At 47.4% G+C, this 20,195-nt stretch overlaps 1 protein-coding gene across 4 annotated transcripts in view; it reads right to left on the bottom strand.

Annotated features, from left to right (window-relative positions):
* Positions 1 to 20,195, bottom strand: part of ZFAT (zinc finger and AT-hook domain containing) — a 180,627-nt gene that overhangs the window by 81,335 nt on the left and 79,097 nt on the right. For all 4 annotated transcript variants that reach the window (XM_046026441.1, XM_046026467.1, XM_046026449.1 and 1 more), the window contains 3 exons: positions 9,390 to 9,477; positions 7,456 to 7,605; positions 5,793 to 5,966 (listed from right to left, as the gene is read on the bottom strand). In XM_046026441.1, the coding sequence (XP_045882397.1) occupies positions 5,793 to 5,966; positions 7,456 to 7,605; positions 9,390 to 9,477 (412 nt within the window). The remainder of the gene's footprint in view (positions 1 to 5,792; positions 5,967 to 7,455; positions 7,606 to 9,389; positions 9,478 to 20,195) is intronic.

The raw sequence follows: 20,195 nt of genomic DNA, 5'->3' as shown, positions 1-20,195 counted from the left end.
GCCTGTTTCTGTGCAGCCGGGAGTGCCGAATGGCTTTTACATTTTTCAATGTTTATGGGAAGAAAACAAATCAAAAAGAAGACAATACTGAAGGAACCACATGTGGCAGTCAAAATCTCAAATATTTATTACGTTTTTTCCCCAAGTTTGGTGACCCCTGGCCCGCAGGAGACACAGGTCTGGGGCAGATGGGGAGCTGACATTGCACAGGCTAAGTCTGAGGCGCCTTCTAGACGTGCAGGTTCAGATGCTGAGCGGGCAGCTGGACCCGCAGGGCCGGTGGAGCCTCGGGGAGAGGACGGGGCTGGCGACGGAAGCTGGGAAGCCGTCCACATGACTAGTGTGTGAGCACGGGGGGACCGCGGAGAGGCACCAGGGGACGAACATAGAAGTGTGCGGACTTCTGAGAGTGGGAGGTCACAGCTAAGGCAGTCCCAGAAAAGGAGACCAGGAAGGAACAGCCAAAACGGCAGTGGGGCCCAAGTGAGTAGGGGGCACTTCCTGTCATTTGGTCCTCAAGCCCGTCAGGCACAGGGCCATACTGATCCCTGTTTGATAAGGAAACTGAGGTTCAGCAAAGTGACCTGACCAAGGCCACCCTATGAGGCAGTGGCAAGCAAGACTCAAAACTCGGGCCTCCGTCGCCTTGCCTACCCCACATAGCTTCTCTGGGGGACGAGCTGTTGAATTGTTACCGGTATAACAGATCCACTAAAAACCGAGTCCTCCCAGGCAGGTTTTAAAGCAATGTTTGCTTCCAAATAAAGAGCTAATTCTACAGTTAGAGGCTAACGGCCTCATTAAGGCAACCAAACCCCCAGCACCAGCACTGTCCCAAGGAACTCGAGGCCCATGTGATGGTCACACAGGTCACAAGGGCATCCCCGGGTGTGAGATCGTGTCCTCCTTTGGTGGAGCGAAAGGCATTTTTCTTGACTTGACCAGTTTCTAAGTTTAGCCAAAGGAATAAGAGATAAATGAGAAAAACTAAGAGATGTCCATAAAAAACAAAAAGGAATAACATATGTGTGCGTGATCAAATTCATTATTAAAAAAGCACCTAATAAAACAATATACTAAAACAGATACTACTGAACAGACCAAAATCTCAGAACATGCCCAGCATCTTGAGAGACTGGCATTCCAAAAAAAAGGGAAAAGGACTGATTTCTACAAATATGCTGAGTCAACTGAAAATTGTTTAAAAAAATATATCAATACCGCACACCGCATACCAAAATAAATTCGAAGGATATTAATTTTAATAAATGTCATTAACTATAAAAGTAGAACTTGAAAACATATAAGTTTCTCCTAAGATGAGGGAGGTTTCTTTAAACACAGAAAATCATGAAGAAAAAAATAATATCAAAACCACATCAAGATACCACCTTAGGCCAGTTAGAATGGCAAAAACCGACAAAGCAAGAAACAACAAATGTTGGTGAGGATGTGGAGAAAGGGGAACCCTCTTATACTGCTGGTGGGAATGCAAGTTGGTGCAGTCACTTTGGAGAACAGTGTGGAGATTCCATAAGAAAATGAAAATAGAGCTTCCCTATGACCCTGTAATTGCAGTACTGGGTATTTACCCCAAAGATACAGATGTAGTGAAAAGAAGGGTCACATGTACCCCAATGTTCACAGAAGCAATGCCCACAATAGCCAAACTGTGGAAAGAGCCAAGATGCCCGTCAACAGGTGAATGGATAAAGATGTGGTTCATATATACAATGGAATATTACTCAGCCATCAGGAAGGATGGATACCCAACTTTTGTATCAACATGGAAGGGACTGGAGGAGATTATGCTGAGTCCGAAGTAAGTCAAGCAGAGAGAGTCAATTAAACGGTTTCGCTTATTTGTGGAGCATAAGTAATAACATGGAGGACATTAGGAGAAGGAAAGGAAAAGTGAATTGGGGGAAATCGGAGGGGGAGATAAACCATGGGAAACAAACTGAGGGTTTTAGAAGGGAGGGAGTGGGGGGATGGGCTAGCCTGGTGGTGGAGACTAGGGAGGACACAGATTGCATGGAGCACTGGATGCAAACAATGAATCATGGAACACTACATCAAAAACTAACGATGTGCTCTATGGTGACTGACACAACATAATAAAAATAATAAATAAAAAGGAATTGTGAATGTCCTATGTAAAATAATAGTAATAAAGGATAAGACTGGTAAGTTTAAATATGCAAGGCTAAAACTTTTTATAAAAAGACGTGTCAAATTCAATGTAAACGCAAACATTAAGTTAGAGGGAAATATTTGCACAATATGACAAACCACTGAGATACAAAAAGCTTTTAGGAATCCTCAAAATACAATGCAAGTGCTACCAAAAATGTGGGTAGGAGACGGAACGAAGCTTTTGTTCTAAGCTTTTTTAAAATTGGAAAGAAAAAGGAGGGTCAACGGTTTAGTTACAACTGAAGAGCAAATCACCCTGGAGCTGGGACACCGGGCCTGTGTGCAGACACAACACGTATCCAGCTGGCCTTCGAGAAAACATGAGACCAAGGGAAGTCCCGGCAGCCCTGGGGAAGACAGGACCGCCGGCTGAAGTCATAATGCCCCACGTCACAGAGCATGGGGCTGAGAGACCCAGGAGGTGTCGAGATCTTGCGTCCTTATCCTGTCCCACCAAACTTGGGCCCACGTGGGGCAGAAAGGGGGCGCACACTGAGGCAGCAGGACTCCCCCATCCTGGTGCTATTCTCACTGCACCTAACACATGATGCCTTTCTTGCCAGCCTGGTGAGTGCCTGAAAACAAGACATGACTTTATAGATGCCTCAAACTCCCAAAAATGTCAGGGGAAAGAAAAAAAGAGAGAATCAATCCAAATTTCCTGTTTTGTTACAAAATATTTCATGTCGGGGCACCTGGGTGGCTCAGTGGGTTAAAGCCTCTGCTTTCAGCTCAGGTCCTGGGATCAAGCCCCGCATGGGGCTCTCTGCTCAGCAAGGAGCCTGCTTCCCTCTCTCACTGTCTGCGTCTCTGCCTACTTGTGATCTCTGTCTGTCAAATAAATAAAATATTAAAAAAAAAAAATATTTCATGTCTGCAAGGCCTTTCCCCTTCTGGAGGGTTGTCTCACCGCTTTGAGGACACACCATCGGTGCCCATCTGAGTTCCCTCCCCTGCCGAAGGGCTCAGGGAAGCAAGTGAAGCCAAAGGTCAACTGTCACCCCAGCCCCCCCCCCCAATATCCGACAGCGGTCAGTCCACGCCCCCTGATCAGACACACCATCTCATCTCCTTTCAGGCCAGAACTCCGACCTCTGAGCCAGGCATGAGGCCACAGCACCCCAAGAGTGCCCCCAGACACTGCCACCACAGTCCAGGGGACACCCCAGACTTCCCGGCGCTGAGAACTGCTGTTTTCCATTAGCGGCACTGTATTCTTCGGGATTTCAGTGAATCGTGCTTCCAAGTCAAGAAGTACCAGTAAGCTTTATTGTTTGTGGAGGTGCAGAATTCATGAATAATTACATGATTTAATGCTTTCATTACTCAGGGTGAGACCGCTTTACTGTCACTGCATTTTTCATTATTTTGCTTACAGATTTTCTTATTTATAGCACACCGCTTAGGTCTGAACAGTTACAGCTCTGGCCTTCATGAGCCTTAGGCAAGCCCTGGATCTTTAGTTCTAACGAAGCCTAGCTAAGCGCGCAGCCTCTCCATTAGCCCTTCAAGCTCACCCAGATGCACACACAACAGGATGGATTCCCTAGAACATTCTTAAAATAAAGGTATGACCTAATGGCTATCATCTTCTAAGTTCTAAAATCACAAATAATTGTTGAAATCACTCCCATTTTTAGAGTGGACCCCAATTTTTGTAAATAATTGTGCTAAAATAGCAATATATTTATAAATATGGTTTACTAATATTACATAAAATACTGACAAGACCGTCCCACAACTGGGTTTTTAAAGGAAAATAAAAAATGCTAAAAGCCTTTTAACGGTTTAGCTGCCTGTCTTCCTTTTTTTTCTAATTTACATTTAATTAGCCAACATACAGCACATCCGTAGTTTTGATGTGGTGTTCAGTGATTGAATAGTTGTGTGTAACACCCAGTGTTCATCACAACATGTGCCCTCCCTAATACCCACCACAGCGCTCCCCATCCCCTCAGCCCCTCCCCTACGAAACCCTCAGATTGTTTCCCAGAGTCCAGAGTCTCTCATGGTTTGTCTCCCTCTCTGATTTCTCTCCCTTTGGATTTCCTTCCCTTCCCCTGTGTTCCTCCATGTTATTCCCTATGTTCCACATATGAGTGAAACCATATGATAATTATCTTTCTCTGCTTGACTTATTTCACTCAGCTTAATCCCCACCAATTCCATCCATGTTGATGCAAACAGTGGGTATTCATCCTTTCTGATGGCTGCATAATATTCCACTGTGTATATGGACCACATATTCTTTATCGATTTGTCTGTTGAAGGACGTCTCAGCTCCTTCCACAGTTTGGCTATTGTGGACATTGTTGCTATGAACACTGGGGTGCATATGGCCCTTCTTTTCACTCCATCTGTATCTGTGGGGTAAATACCTAGTAGTGCAATTGTGAGATCATGGGGTAGCTCTGTTTTTAACTTCCTGAGGAACCTCCATACCGTTTCCCAAAGTGGCTGCACCAGCCTGCGATCCCACCAACAGTATAAGAGGGTTCCCTTTCCTCCACATCCTCCCCAACATTTGCTGTTCCCTGTCTAATTAATTTTAGCCATTCTAACTTGTGTAAGATACCTCATTGTGGCTTTAATTTGTATTTCCCTGATGACTAGCGATATGGAGCATTTTCTCATGTGTCTATTGGCCATTTATATGTCTTCATTGGAGAAGTGTCTCTTCATGTCTTCTGCCCATTTCTTGACTGGATTATCTGTTTTTTGGGCCTTGAGTTTGAGAAATTCTTTAGGGATCTTAGAAACCTAAATGCCTGTCTTCCTATAATAATTCTGCTTTCCTTTCCTCCATCCTGCCCCTGATCCATTGGCCACTGTCACCACTGCCCACCACCCCTCCTGCCCCCAGCAACTCACACCCTTCTCCCCAAGGCTGCTGAGCCCCCTTCCATCGTGGCACCCTCCTAAGCATGGCCTGCATACTTCTCTTCCTCCCCACTAGGCTATAAACTCCTTGGTGGCAGAAACTGTTCCTTACTGACCCCATACCCCAGGGAGGACTGGGACATATTAAGAACTTAAGAATGAATGAAATTAGAAATCTACTTAAGTGTACTTCACATTTGATCTTGAGATCAAATCTGCCCAAGTCCTGTTCGTATTTTAAACTGAGCCCCATTCTGGACTAAGTAAAAACCCTGAGGTAGCTTGGATGATAAAGCATCCACTAGGAAACATCAGGTCAGATGTGATCATGGCTGCCCCTCCAGGTCCTCAGGTCTGTCAGGTGGGGATGGAGGGCTGAAGAGGATTCAAACTTCCAGATCAAGGCCTCCTGAGAGTACCTATTCCCTGAAGCAGCATCCCCTCCACAACTACCCCCCCACACACGCACACAAGCACGCGCACACGTGCACACACACCCAGCACTGGGGGAGGTCAGGCAGGGCTCCAGACCTGAGCACGGGACAAGAGGAAGCAGGGAGTTCTTTCTCTTCTTTCAGAATCGAAATTCTAAAAGACCCAGCTCTTTCTTGCCTGCAGACACATCCACTATGTCTGCTGGACTTGGAATGTCAGCTCCAAACCCCACTTTTGAGAGGGGGGAGAAAACTCATTATGCTATGGAGTCATTTACTTACCATCAGCCGTGTGAAGGAGCTTGTGACTTTTCAACGTTCCTTTCGATTTGAATTTCTTGCCACACATGTCACACAGATGGGTCTTCTCAGTGCTGTGACGATTCATATGAGCCTTGAGGTTACTCTTGCTACGAGTGGCGTACTCACACAAAGAACATTTGAAGGGTTTCACACCTACCAGAGGAGGGGGAAAATACATACATATATATAATTAAATCACAGACACACACAGAGACACACCCTTCATATGTGCGTGCATGTGTGTGCACACCCACATCGAACAAAGTAGTGCACTTGCCTGTCCCTAGACACGCCACACACGGGCCTGGCCATGCTCTCCTCCGTGCTGCTCTGCCCGACAGCCATGCCCTGTCCTCCTGGATCTGCCAGGACTTCCTCCTGTGCAGCTTGTTCTGGCTTGCCTAAGCCAATGCCCTGCTGCCCTCTCAGCGTCCCCACGTCCTGAAGCCTTGCTAGCTGAGCTGCTAGAGCGTACTGTGAGTCATCAGCACCGGCCCCTCCCCACAGCCCGGGAACTCCTCACTGGCAGAGCCCCAAGCGTGTTCTGCAGCCCACATCCATGACATTCCACTGAACCGAGATAAGCTGATCCACGTTAGAGTAAGCAAGGGCCTGTGCAGAAATCAATGAGATCGGCCCCCAGGATCAGCGGGGAAAGCACATTTCCCATAAACTGAGCAGAGCCTTAGGACATGAGCTGCTGGTGGAGTAAAGGCTTGGAGTGTTGGGCATCCTGGCTGCTTCCCCCTTCACTCGACAGACACCTACTGAGGGCCTACTCTGGAGCACTCACTCCCTGAGGGGCTACTCTGGAGCACTCACTCCCTGAGGGCCTACTCTGCAGCACTCACTCCCTGAGGGCCTACTCTGGAGCACTCACTCCCTGAGGGCCTACTCTGGAGCACTCACTCCCTGAGGGGCTCTGAAGACGAGAAGCCACGGTGTCTGTCGCCGCCTGGACGGAGTTGCAAAGCAAAAAGACCGTGACACCCAGAGCAACGTGTACAAGAGGAGGGAGGCGGTGCCCAATCCTGAGCATGGGGAGGACCGACAGACCGCGCGCCCAGCATTTTCGCCCCTTGTCTACAAGACCCGAGACTTCGCAGTGAAGGAAATTGAGGCTTCACCAAGGCACTGGGGTGTGCCTGGGGCACAGAGGGCAGGTGCTTGTGTCCTGGGAGACAAACAGTGCCTCCCAGCCTGGGCTTTGAGCTCTGCTCCTTCTGTCTTGGCTGGGTCCCTACTGCACCATTTACTGAACTGTTCGCCTCTCCCTTCCTGAGGTGCCTCCCCCAAGGCCTGAGATCAGGTGTTTCTGTCCTCCCGGCAAAAAACACGTCATCCTTTGTCCTCTCCAGGAGCCCTCTGCTTGCAGCACTCCAGCTTCCTAAGTCATAGGCGGGACCTCAGCAAATGTCCAGGAAAACTGCACACCTCTGCTCACTGCAGCTGCCCCCGAATGGGCAGCGACTAAATTCCCGGAACTTCGCCGGCCGATGGACACATTTCTCAGGAAGCTTCAAGAAACAGAAGGATGTCTACCTGCCGGCACGTGACCGGACGCCTTCCTCGTCAAGTACGCCCACGTAGGGAATGGAGGCACAAAACGCAACGGGGGTCCACCTGGGAGAGAAGTACTCACCTTCGTGAGCCCAGATATGACGCTGAAGGTCGGAGCCGTTCTTCATGAAATAGAAATCGCAGTACGGGCACTTCATGGCTCGCTTCCCGATCAGACCTTTCAGCTGAACCCTCCGCCCAAGCACCTCGGAAATAGTGCTCATGGACACCTCTAGAAGGAAAGCATCATCAGAAGCCAGAGAGGATCGGCCCCCCCGGGACGTCCAGGAGCCCTGTGACTGTGCCCCAAAGCCCTGGCTGGTCCCAGCAGCGCTCAGGTAGCCAATCGAGACGTGCCCCCCCCCCCCGCCGGGTCACGTGACAGGACTCATGCCTGAAAATTGAACCAGACTCTAATCATGTCTCAGATCTAAATACCCATGAGCATAAAATGCGAGGGATGGAGAAACAAGACCATGAGGCACCTTCAGACAAATGCAGGACACGAAATCATGTACGAAAAGAGACCCGGTCCCTCCAAGAAACTGCTGTCACAGGAACAAACGTGAGGTGGGGTGAACCACAGGATATTAGAAACCCAAGTGACGTAACAACTAAAAGCAACAGGCCTGGGTCTTGATTCACACAGTCTTGTGTCGACTGAGGAAATTTTAAATGAACTAATGCTAGGCGGTAATAAAGAATCACCATCAATTAATTCTGCTTGTTTTGCTTACGCTCCAGAACACCCTGATCAGCATCCCAAAGTTCTTTTTACGGGGAAATGACCTAAGTGCAGGCCCTACTTTAAGATATTCTAGAACAAAAAGTCTGGAGGGCTGAGACACGAAACCGGTCTGACAGAATGCACAAGAGTATGGCATCTGTGGGGTTTCCTCGTATTATCCCGTGTTTTGTAAATATTTGAAGTTTAGACCAAAGACAAAACACGCCTCACATAGGTTCCTGAGAAAGGGTGGCCGGTTTAGATGAACATCCTGGGCTCACACTGGACACAGGCTGACAAACCAGAACGAGGCCATCAGAGAATCCCATAACCTATGTGGTCCCACATGGATGAAGGTCTTAAGGCTCCATCTGGTCCCAGATAAAACATGAGTGTTGGTGAACTCTGTTATTTCTTTACTTTTCTTCCGTATCACTTATAATCAGCGAGTTGGTGCCCTAGCCCAGGAGCAGATACAAAATAAGGCAGATACAAAGGGGACACAGATGCGGGGAAAGGTGCTTGGCTTACCTGTTCCTCATTTATTTATACCACACACAGTCCTCTCGGGCCTGCCCGATGGGACGCGGGGGACCTGGAGCCAGACCGTAACAATGGCAGCCCTTTCCCAAGGTTCTCACAGGGACCAAGGGCAGGAAGGTGCCAATGACCTGAACACAAGGGTCAGTGCACAGAGAGCGGGCGTATGGCCCTCCCCCAGGTGGGGAGCCCCCAAACCCTCCCCAAGGATGGAACTCCAAGGAAGAACATAGAGGATGAACAGGAATTAGCGGAGTGGAGGAAATGTGTCCCAGGTGGTGACAACGAGGTGTGACAGGCGTGAATACCCAAGTGGCTCGTGCTTCACACCTCTGAGTGGCCAGAGAGAGCCATGTGGGGAGACCCGCGGCGACGGTCACTTCCAGCTCAGTAAGGGGAGCGCGCACCCCGCACAGACCACCATGCTGGGCACCAAACTTTTCGTGGGTTCTCAGGGAGTGGCGTCGAGGTCAGACCTGCTTATAAGTGACCCCCCCAAAGGCATTCCAAGTGAAAGGGAGGAGGGAGATGGGAGTGTGGGGAGATGTATCAGAAGACCAGACGAAAGGATAAAATGAAGGAATTAAAACAACTTCCCATCGTTACATTAACGTAATCATTTCCCTCGAATTCACTCATCCCTTCATGCCCCTTTATTCCCATTTCGTGCAGCTGATAAATAATGCTGTGTTTCCAAGTAAACATAAGCTCTTTCGAGTTCATCTCCCCTCCAAAACACATAACCTTACCGGGATGGTTGGTCTTGATATGCGACTTTATCAATCGGTCTTCTGAAAAAGACTTTTCACACACTGGACAGGAGTAACTCCTTTTGTCCTTAACAGAAAGAGAGCACAATCAATGGAGGGTCTCGTTTGAACCTGGGCTCCGTGGAAAAACCGCCACCACCGCCACCACCGCCACGGCTGCCGCCACCACCGCCAGACCACAGTGCACCTTGCAAACACGTGACATGCCGCCTGCACCTGGCCCCACACAGCCTGGGGAGCCCCGGAGCGCAGAAGGGAGGGGCGGGGCTTACAGGTGACGGTCCGCTGGAGGTGGCCAGGCCGGCAGAGCGCAGGGCTCGGCCTCGAGGTCTACCGTGCAGACCAGCGCTGCTCCACGACCCAACGTGCATTATGTCCTCCAGTGCTCTCTGCGTGGTGTGCGGGGGGTTCACAGAAGTTATTTTACTAAGACTTGCACCACTTTCAGTGGACAGGCATCCTGATGCTCCCATGACAGATTAAGACAGGAGGCCAAGGGTGATGAGCCCCAAGTCGGAGAGGAAGAGCCAGTTTCTGAACCCGAGACGCCCCCCAACCCCCGCAGCTCCTACGACGCCCAAGGCTCCCACTGAGGCTGCGGGTAAGGAGTTCATTCCGCCCTGCTCCCTGATTCACTGACCCCGCTAACTGCCATGCTATGTTCTCACTATGGGGAGGCTCTTGTGAACGGTCAAGCTATAGCTTTTGCTCACCTCTTCCTCCAGCTCACTGAAGGGCTCCTTCACATGCCAATTTCCCCCCAAAGGGTGGGTGTTATGGGTTCAACTGTGTCCCCTGCAAAATTCATATTAAAGTCCTAAACCCCAGTACTTTAGAATGAGACCTTCTTTGGAAATAGGGTCATTGCAGAAGTTATGGTGGGGGGGCGGGGTGGTGGCAAATCCAACATGGCTGGTGTCCGGATTTAAAAAAAAAAAGGAACTCTGGACACAGACATGCATACAGGGGGATGCACATGAAGGCGGCGGCAGAAATCCAGGTAATCCAGGTGACGGGTCTGCAAGCCAAGGAACAACAGAGATTTTGCTGGAAAACACCAGAAGCTAGGAGGGAGGGCGAAGAACAGGCTCTCCCTCACGGTCCTCAGGAAGAAGTAACCGTGCCGACACCTCGATCTTGGAATTCCGGCCTCCAGAACTGGGAGACGATAACCCACTCGTGGGCAGGGGACCTAGGGACTAATATAGGGGGCGAGCAGATGAAGGGAAAGGCCACAGCCAGCCTCCACCTGGGCAACAGGTGCTTCGGACAGGGGGAGGGGCAGAAAGACGTCACAGAGCACTGCGTGGGAGTTTGCTCCCGCCCGCCCTCAGCGTCCCCAGCTGGGAAGACCACCAATGAGGCAGCATTAGCACGAGCTCACCAGGCGGAGAAGCACCCGCGAACCCACAACAAGCTGCGAAGTGTGAGCTGGATTAACAAACTGCACGAGCCCACAAGAAAGGCAGGAGCCGTGGCCGCAAGGAAAGGTTTCGGGCCCTGCGTGTTCTAGGATGTTAACAGTCCCTGCTCACCTTGATGTCCAGGAGGACAAGTTGCCACCACTGACTGAGCACCTACGAGGAGCTCAGCATTGTACCAAGTGCTCTCCGTGTCTTGTGAATGAGTCAGTCACCCCACAATGCAGTCTACTCCCACCAATAAATCCTGACAGCAATAGCGACCGTTTCTTAAGGACTTCCTCATGCAGAGTGCTGTGCTCTGCACACCACACCCCATGAGGCCTCTGAGAAGCTGTCCAAGGTTCACACCACCCCCAGAGAGCAGAGGTGGGTGTCCAGACCAGACCTCTGTACTCCAGAGTTCCTGCTCCTATAAGACAGTAACTAGGAGTATGGACTCACAGCTCTGAGTCCCTAGGTCCAAATCCTGGTTTCACCACTTATTAGCTGGAAAACTTTGGGCAGGTGACTTCCCCATCAATGTCCTGGTTTCTTCATTTGTAAAATGGCAATAAAAACAGCCTCCTTGCTAGGAGGAAAAAGGAAATTAAAAACACACAAAGTGGACTTCCAATTTCCGGTCCAGCACATAAGAAGCTTGGAAGTCTGCACTCCATCCCAACAACAAATGAAATGTTGGACATAATGAAAAAGCAACAACTCTTCTTAATCCATTAGATCCATTAGGCTATAGGGCAAGCCACTGCCCCCCAAGCTGGAGAGAAGGCAGAGAATCATGACTTCTGGGAGCACAAACCCACAAGCAGAAAGCACTCTGCGAACCAGGACCAGGGGGTCGGGGGTTCATTTTGAAATACGCCACAGTGTTCTGTTCCTCTAAACAAGGCCTGCACCAGGGGAAACCAATTCACCAGCACCTAACCTGCTGGGGTATTATTAGAGACTAAGCTACCTGGGGGAAGGGAACTACCCACCTCCAGCCACCAACTACATCCTTCCACGTGTGAGAAAGGACACTGCCAAACCCAGACCCCTTTAGCCATCCTTCCCCACCTAAGGGAGCTGGGGGGGGGGGGGGGGACAAGAAATACCGGAAAAGTTCATGTTCATGTCCAGGGGCAGAGGCTCACCGAGAAACGGAGACCTAATCACAGGGCTAGAGAACGAGCCCCCACTCCCACACCTTACCAATACATTAATAAAGGCCTAATATAGTTCTTTGTACCCAGCACATCCTGTCTAGCTTTAAAGGAAGAAAAAAATTATAAGACACGGTAAAAAGCAAAACACACAGTCTGAAGAGACGGAGCAAGCACCAGAACCAGACTCAGATACGGCAAGGATGCTGGGATCATCAGACTGAACATTTGAAACAACTCTGATTCGCATGCTCAGGGCTCTATTAGACGATGCAGAGAGGAGGCAAAAGACATTGCCCATAATGAAATCAGAGACATGAACATTTTCAGAAAGAACCAACAAAGAAATGCTAGAGATCAAAACCACTGCCACAGAAGTGAAGAACACCTCTGATGGGAGGAGTAAGGGACAGGACACAGCTGAGGAAAGAATTTCTGAGCTTACAGGTATCTCCAAAGAAACCTGCAGAACTGAAAGGCAGGCAAGAAAGAAGACTGATGGAAACAGAAGAGAATATCCAAAGACTGGAGGACGACAGAAGATGTGATACGTAGTGAGAATACAAAAAGAAAGAGATAAAAAAAATGAAGAAATATCTGAAATGATAATGACTGAGAATTTCCCTTATGAGATGTCAAATGCCAAAACAGATCCAAAAAGCTCAGAAAATACCAAATAGGAATAATACCAAATAAACTAAACCTATCACGTTCGAATGACAGTAAACCAAAATTAAAGAAAAAATACCGAATGAAGCCAGGGCTGGTGGGGAGGACACCTCACCTCCAGAGAAGCAAAGATAAGAATTATACCCAACTTCTCAGATCCCACACAGGAAGAGAACAGAGTGAAATATTTATAGGGCTGAAAGAAAAAAAAAAAAACAAAAACCAATGCAGAATTCTGTATCCTGTAAAAGTATCCTTCAAAAAGGAAGGAAAAATAGACTTCTTCAGACAAACAAAAATTAAAGAAATTTGTTACTGCTAAGAACTGTCTTACAAAAAATATTAAAACAAGATAAAGCTAGAAGCTTGATCTGCATAAAGAAAGAGCATTAGAGAAGGAAGAAGTGAAAGTAAGATAAAAACATTTATCTTAATCTTAACTGATCTAACAGAAAGTTTGTTCATAATAACAGCAACAATGTATTTAATAATAGAAGTTTTCTGTATACAGATGCTTATATAAAAGTGAAATAAGTATCAGCAGTGATACAAGGGGTAGGAAGAATGAATTGGGATTATTTTGTGATTATAAGGTAATTGCACTATCCATAAAGTGGAACAGTGCTATTTGAAAATCAACTTGGATTATATATAATTGTATACCACAAGTTTTACAGTAACCACTAGAAAAAGTAATAAATAAATTAATTAATTAAATAAAATTTTAAAAGTGTAAGTAATAATGCTAAGAAAGGAGAGAAAATGAAATCCTATAAAATGCTCAATTAAAACTAAACACGAGGTGTGCCTGGGTGGCTCAGTCAGTTAAGCGTCTGCCCTGGGCTCAGGTCATGATCTCAGGGTCCTGGGATCGAGCTCCTTGTTAGGATCCCTGCTTAGCAAGGATTCTGCTCGTCCTTCTGACCCTCCCCCTGCCCATGCTCTCTATCTCAGAAAAATAAATATAATCCTAAAAATAAATAAATAAAACTACAAACAACAGAATAGATCAGAATATAAAGGAACAGAGAACAAGGGCAACAAATAGAAAACACTAATAAATATGATCAATATTAATTCAACTGTATCAATAATCACTCTATCAATGATCTAAGTGTACCAATTAAAAGACAGAGATTGCCAAGACAGATCAAGAAGCAAGATTCGACTCTATGTTGGCTGTAAGAAACCCCCTTTAAATCTAAGACATATACAGATTAAAAGGAAATTATACCATGCTAACACTAATCGGAAGAAAGGGGAAGTAGCTTTATTAATTTCAGACGGAACAGACTTCAAGGATAGTTACCAGTTATAAAAAAGGACACCACATAACGTTGAAGGGATCAATTCTCCAAGACATAATAAGCCTTAACACGTACACATCCATAAACAGAGTCAAAAAGCATGAGGTAAAAACTGGTAGAATGGCAAGGAGAAAACGTTGAATCCACTACTTTAGCTGGAGACTTCAACGTCCCTCTGTAAGAAATGGACAGATCCAGCAGGCAGAAAATCGGTAAGAACACAGTTGAATTCAACACCACCATCAATCAACTGGCAATAATTGACATCTGTAGACGGCTTCATCCAACAGCCACAGAATACACATTCTTCTCAAGGTCACATAGAACATTCACCGAAATAGACCACATTCTGGGCTGTAAAATAGCCCTCAACAAACTGAAAAGGATAGAAATCATACAGAGTCTTCTCACAGATCCCGATGGATTAAACTAGTAATCAGTAACAGAAATATAGCTGGACCATTGCAAAATATATATAAATTAAACAGTAAACTTTTAAAAGAACAAGTCGAAGAAGAACTCTCGGGAAAAATTTTTTTTTAATTTTAAACTAAATAAAACTGAAAACACAAGTTATCAAAATCTATGAAAAGCAACGAAAGCTGTACTTAGAGGGAAATTTATATAATGCCAAATGTATAATATTAGAAAAGAAGAAAAACCTAAAATTAACCATCTAAGCTTCCGCCTTAGGAAAGTAGAAAAAGATGAGTAAATTAAAGCCAGATTAAGCAGAAAAAAAAATAGAAATTAGAGCAGAAATCAAATAAATTAAAAATAGGAAATCACAAATACCATATGATTTCACTCATATGTGAAATTTAAGAAACAGATGAACATAGGGGAAGAGGATAAAAAGAGAGAAGGAGGCAAACCATAAGGGACAATTAACTAGAGAGAACAAAGTGAGGCTGCTGGAGGGCGATGGGTACTAAGGAGGGCACCTGTTGGGATGAGCACTGGGTGTTGCATAAGTGATGAATCACTAAGTTCTACTCCTGGAACCAATATCATACTATATGCTAACTAACTGGAATTTAAATAAAAACTTGAGGGGTGCCTGGGTGGCTCAGTGGGTTAAAGCCTCTGCCTTCGGCTCAGGTCATGATCCCAGTGTCCTGGGATCGAGCCCCGCATCGGGCTCTCTGCTCAGCGGGGAGCCTGCTTCCTCCTCTCTCTTTCTGCCTGACTCTCTGCCTACTTGTAATCTCTGTTAATTAAAATAAATAAAATCTTTTTAAAAAATAAATAAATAAATAAATAAATAAATAAAAACTTGAAAATACATATAGATATACAGGAAATCAACAGAGAAAAATCAACAAAACCAAAACCTAACGCTTTGAAAATATCACTAAAATCATGAAGCCTGGCAAAAGAGAGGCCACAAGTTACTAATAAAAGAAATGGAAATAGAAAAGGGGACATACTACTGAAAAGGGGGACATAGCACAGATCCCCTGAACATTCAAAAGACAGTAAAGAAATACCATGAATACATCCATGCCCACAAATTTGACAACCTAGATGAAACAGACCAATTCTTTAAAAGAAACAATCTGCCGACACCCCCAAAGAAAGAGTCATAATTGTCTTATCTCTAATTAAAGAAATGGCATCAATAATTAATGATGTTGCCAAACAAGGGGTGCTTCGGTGGCTCCGTTGGTTGAGCATCTGACTCTTGGTTTTGGCTCAGGTCATGAACTCTGGATGGTGAGACTGAGCCCTGCATCAGGCTCCATGGTCAGTGAGGAGTCCGCTTGAGATTCTCTCTCTCTCCCCTCTCCGTCTGCCCCTCCCCTCACTCTTAGGCACTCTCTCTCAAAATAGGTAAATATTTAAAATAACAATAATAATAATCTTCCAAAACAAAAAGTACCAAGCGAATTCTACCAAACATCTAAGGAAGAGGGGCGGCCTAAGTGGCTCAGTCAGTTAAGCGTCTGCCTTCGGCTCAGGTCATGATCTCCGGGTCCTGGGATCGAGTCCTGCATTGGGCTCCCTGCTCAGTGGGGAGTCTGCTTCTCCCTTTCCCTCTGCCTCTCCCCTCAACTCTCAAATGAGTAACAAAATAAAATCTTTCAAAATACCATGTAAGGAAGAAATTATACCAATTCTCTACAATTCCTCTTAAAAAACAGAAGCAGAATAATTGAACTCCTAACTCAGTCTACAAAGGCCAGCATTACCCTAATACCCAAAACAGACACTACAGGAAAAGTCAATTATAGGCCAGTATCTCTCATGAACAGAGATGCAAAAATCCTCAGCAAAAAATTAGCACATTGAGCCCAACATGTAAAAAGAACTATACACCGCAACCAAATGGGACCTATCCCTCGTGGTCAGGCTGATTCAATTTTCTAAAACCAAAAAATAAATCTATCACACTGATAGAATAAGAAATAAAAACCCCAAGCTCATATCAACAGAAATGTAAGAAGAATTTGGTAAAATTCAACATCCATTCACGATAAACAATCTCAGTAAACTAGGAAGAGGCGAGAACATCCTCAACTTGATAGAGATTATCTAAAAAACAAACCTAACATCATACTTAATGATGAGAAACTAGAAGTTTTCCCACTAAGATCAGACACAAATCAAGGACCTGTTTACGAAGTGAAAGAAGCCAATGGGAAAAGGCTCCAAGTTATATGATTCCAACTCTATGATGTTCTGGACAAAAATCAAACCATGGAGACAGCGGAAGGATCCAGAGTGGCCAGAACACAGGGGGAAGAGAGCGATGACCAGGGGGAGCGAGGAGGATTTTAGAGCACTGAAACTCTTCTCCAATGACGATAATGGCGGACGCGAGTCGTTATACGTCTGTCCACACCCACGGAACGTACAACACCGAGATGACCCCGAGTGTAAACTCGACTCTGGGTGTTCCTCGTGTGTCAATGTCCACCTGTGGTGTGGGACATCAGGAGTGGGGTAGGTTGTGCCTGTCTGGGGACAGTGAAATCTCTGTACCTTCTGGTCCATCTGCAGCGAACCTAAAAGACAAAGCTTATTAAGAGACGACACACATAAAGAGCTTGTTAGCAAGGAGCCTGGCCCTAGGGAGCCCTCAACAAATCTGAGAGATGTTGCTGAAGTGCTGTGGCCTTGTTAACGCAGTCTGACCTCAGATAACAGACCTGTTGTGGGCCAGTGCACGACGGGAATCTCCGGGAAGGGGGTCTCCGTGAGCACCCTCCGAAGTCCCTTGTCGATTAGATGCTGCTGGTGCGGAACATCTCCAGAAGGGGGGTTCCCTGGAGCACACTTAGGAGAACGGTACTTGGTATTCAGAAACAAGAACAACCCCTAACAGTCCCTCTGCACCATCAGTCTGGCTGCACGTCCCACGACACGTCTGGGTTCCAAGAGATACCTGCCGAGCTGAGCGTGCGGGGGTCCAGGCAGCTCTCGCGACACTGTCCTGAGTGGTGGCTCAGCCGGTGCCACAGACGTCCAGCCAGGCTACGCTGGGGGCTCACGCCTTCTCAAGGTGCTCCCATCACTGTCCTCCTCTGCCCTTGACCCTTCCCGGTCACCCCATCACTCCCTGAATCTGCACACAGGAGCTCGTGCCCACAGACCATTTCTGAAAGACGTCCTGGGCCTGGTGGGCGTCCTGGAGGAGGCCTGTCACCACCCCCGCCTGCCCCCAGTGCCCTCATCAGCAGAGATGATGGAGGTGTTCGAAGGAGTTTACAGTCATCTCCCGAAGTCCTTGCTATTTGATTTTTTTTTTCTTTTAATCTCTGATAGTCTGAAAGCAATGTATCTCAGAGCTTATCAGGGCCCCTCATTTCTTGATGCCTTTGAAGACTGTCAGAAGGACACCGGCGGTGGGACACAGCAGTGGGAGGAGGGGGCGCTCGGAGGACTCATTTATTTTTTTCTCCCCAAGCCTCAGTTCCGTACCGGAGATGAAAACCCAATCTGACACAGCAAACTTAAAACGAGCGGTTGTTAAAAGAATTGCCAGCAGAGGCGGAGAGCACAAGGCCGGCACAGTAAGGACAGTCAGGGAGCCCAGCCCTCCGAGTTTGTTTGTGCCCCGTGGAAACGGCCTTCAAAGCAACAAAGAACCAAGGTCCCTGTGAAAGAAGAAAGGTGTCAGCAGGAGTCTGTGGCCACAGTGTGGGGTGCGGGCGTGGCCCAGGGCCCAAGCTCAGGCCCCCCGCTCTCACGTCTGGGTGGACTCCGCCTTGGTCTTCAGCTGGAGGGCAGGGGCCTTGGCCCCCAAAGCAACTAGACAGTTCTCAAGCCTGAAACTAGCAGTGGGTGGAGAATACCAAGCCTGCCCCCAGCCACCAAGTGTATGACCCCTCACGTAAGTACCACTCCTGTAAGACACATGATGTCAAGTTTAAAACACACGGTGGGAGATCGCACTCTGAACCAGTTCCCAGGAATAAAAACGCGGTCATGGGGGCCAAGGGCCCTGCTATGCACCAGACATTGCCCCGAGGACAGAGGTACAGGACACCACCTGCCCTCTAGCAGCTGTGAGCTAGTGCAAGCTGCCACCACACAGAGGCAGAGAAGGTGACCCTGAATTGTGACTGATTGGAACAGGCTAGAAAAAATGCCTGCCGCCCCACCACACGCGTGCGCACACACACACACACACACACACACACAACCAAACATGCTCCCTTTGGGATCTGGATGCAAGGATCCCACCGTCCACTGAAAGCAGTTCTGTTCTGCCAGGTGACCCCGTTCAAGCTTAGACCCTGGCCTTGCTCACGGGAAGCTGCATTTTAGACAAAGGTAAGTCTGGGAGCCTGAGGCCTTGGGAACTGTGGACACCCACCCAGACAGGGCCACAGAGAAACCAACTGGCCTGTGACCACCACGGGGAGAAAAAGACAAACCTGTCAATTTCTAGAAAGCTACCGGAGGTAGATTCCTCTGCTTTCTCTGTGATTTGCTGGCAACATATTACTTTACTTCCAAAAAGTACGAATAAGAGGTTTTAAATGTGTGAACGCTTGCAGCCATAACAGAGCTCACAGTTTTCAAAGGCAGGGACCAAGAGCGAATCTGAAACCAGAGAATCACAAACACCATCTCACTAAATTCCCACAACAACCCAACAACCCGGAGGGGCTTCACAGACCAGGTATCAGAGAAGTCAGGAAAGCAAGCCAGACCCTACGAGTTGTTGAGTTAGCAGGTGACACCAAAACGTGTCCTGTCCCCAGGACGGACTTGTGACAGCCACAAGTGCCCTCAGATCAGCTGGTTACCCGTAGATCTTCTTAGAAGGAACACAAGCTGGAGAGAAAGGGAAAAGACTGACCTATCGTGAACATCCACCATATGCTCCATTTCCTACCATTTCACATTATCTATCAGGAGGGACCTAGGGGCAGACTCCCAGGTCCCCCTCAAATTCCAATGGAGGTATGAGCTCAGCGACCTCTCACCCCAACGTGATTCTCATTCAGAGTGTCATGAATTACATCAGCTGGGTCACTAACAAAACCTTTATTTAGAGGGACCCACAAGAGGTCGCGCATTTGACACTGCCGTCTGGGACACACAAGCACATACACTGATACATAAACAGATGGGAACACGGAAACGGGGGCACCTGAGTAGCTCAGTCGGCTAAAGCATCTGACTCTTGGTTTCGGCTTCGGTCTTCATCTCGGGGTCATGAGATCGAGCCCCATACTGGGCTCTGCAGGGAGTATGGAGTCTGCCTGAGATTCTCGCTCTCCCTTTGCCTCGCCTCTCCCCAGACCAAGCCCACTCTTTCTCTCTCTCCAAAATAAATCTTGAAACATGGAAACAAAGGTCTAAAGAACCAATACTTAACCTCGGGTAGAGGTGCCTAATGCTAGTAATTTCTATTTTATTCTACGGCATTTCATTTTTTCAGAGGCACTTACTAGTTGTGACCCACTAAACTATTTCACAACTAAACTGTTTCATGGACCATGACCTGCAGACCGCAAAAACGGATCTGGGTACTCCACACAATTTCTAATTTATATGTCACGACCTTGAGAGGCCAGAGATGGTACCCAGTTTTCATGTTAAAATGAGAAAGTGGAGACTCGGCAAATGCCCAAGATCAGGGAGGTGGACATGGGTCTGAGCTACAGCCCACCAGAGCCCAAAGCCCTGGCATTTCACGTGTGCTTCCCATCTCCCCCGCACAAGCTCTGTGCAATGCTGTTAAAAAAGGGGGCTTGCTCCAGCAACAGCATGAACTACTGCCCTTGGCTG

This window comes from Meles meles, chromosome 1 (assembly GCF_922984935.1).
Source record: "Meles meles chromosome 1, mMelMel3.1 paternal haplotype, whole genome shotgun sequence".
In the NCBI taxonomy this organism is placed as follows: Eukaryota; Metazoa; Chordata; class Mammalia; order Carnivora; family Mustelidae; genus Meles; species Meles meles.
Note: the sequence above shows the minus strand (reverse complement) of the source record. Positions and strands in the feature narration are given on the sequence as shown.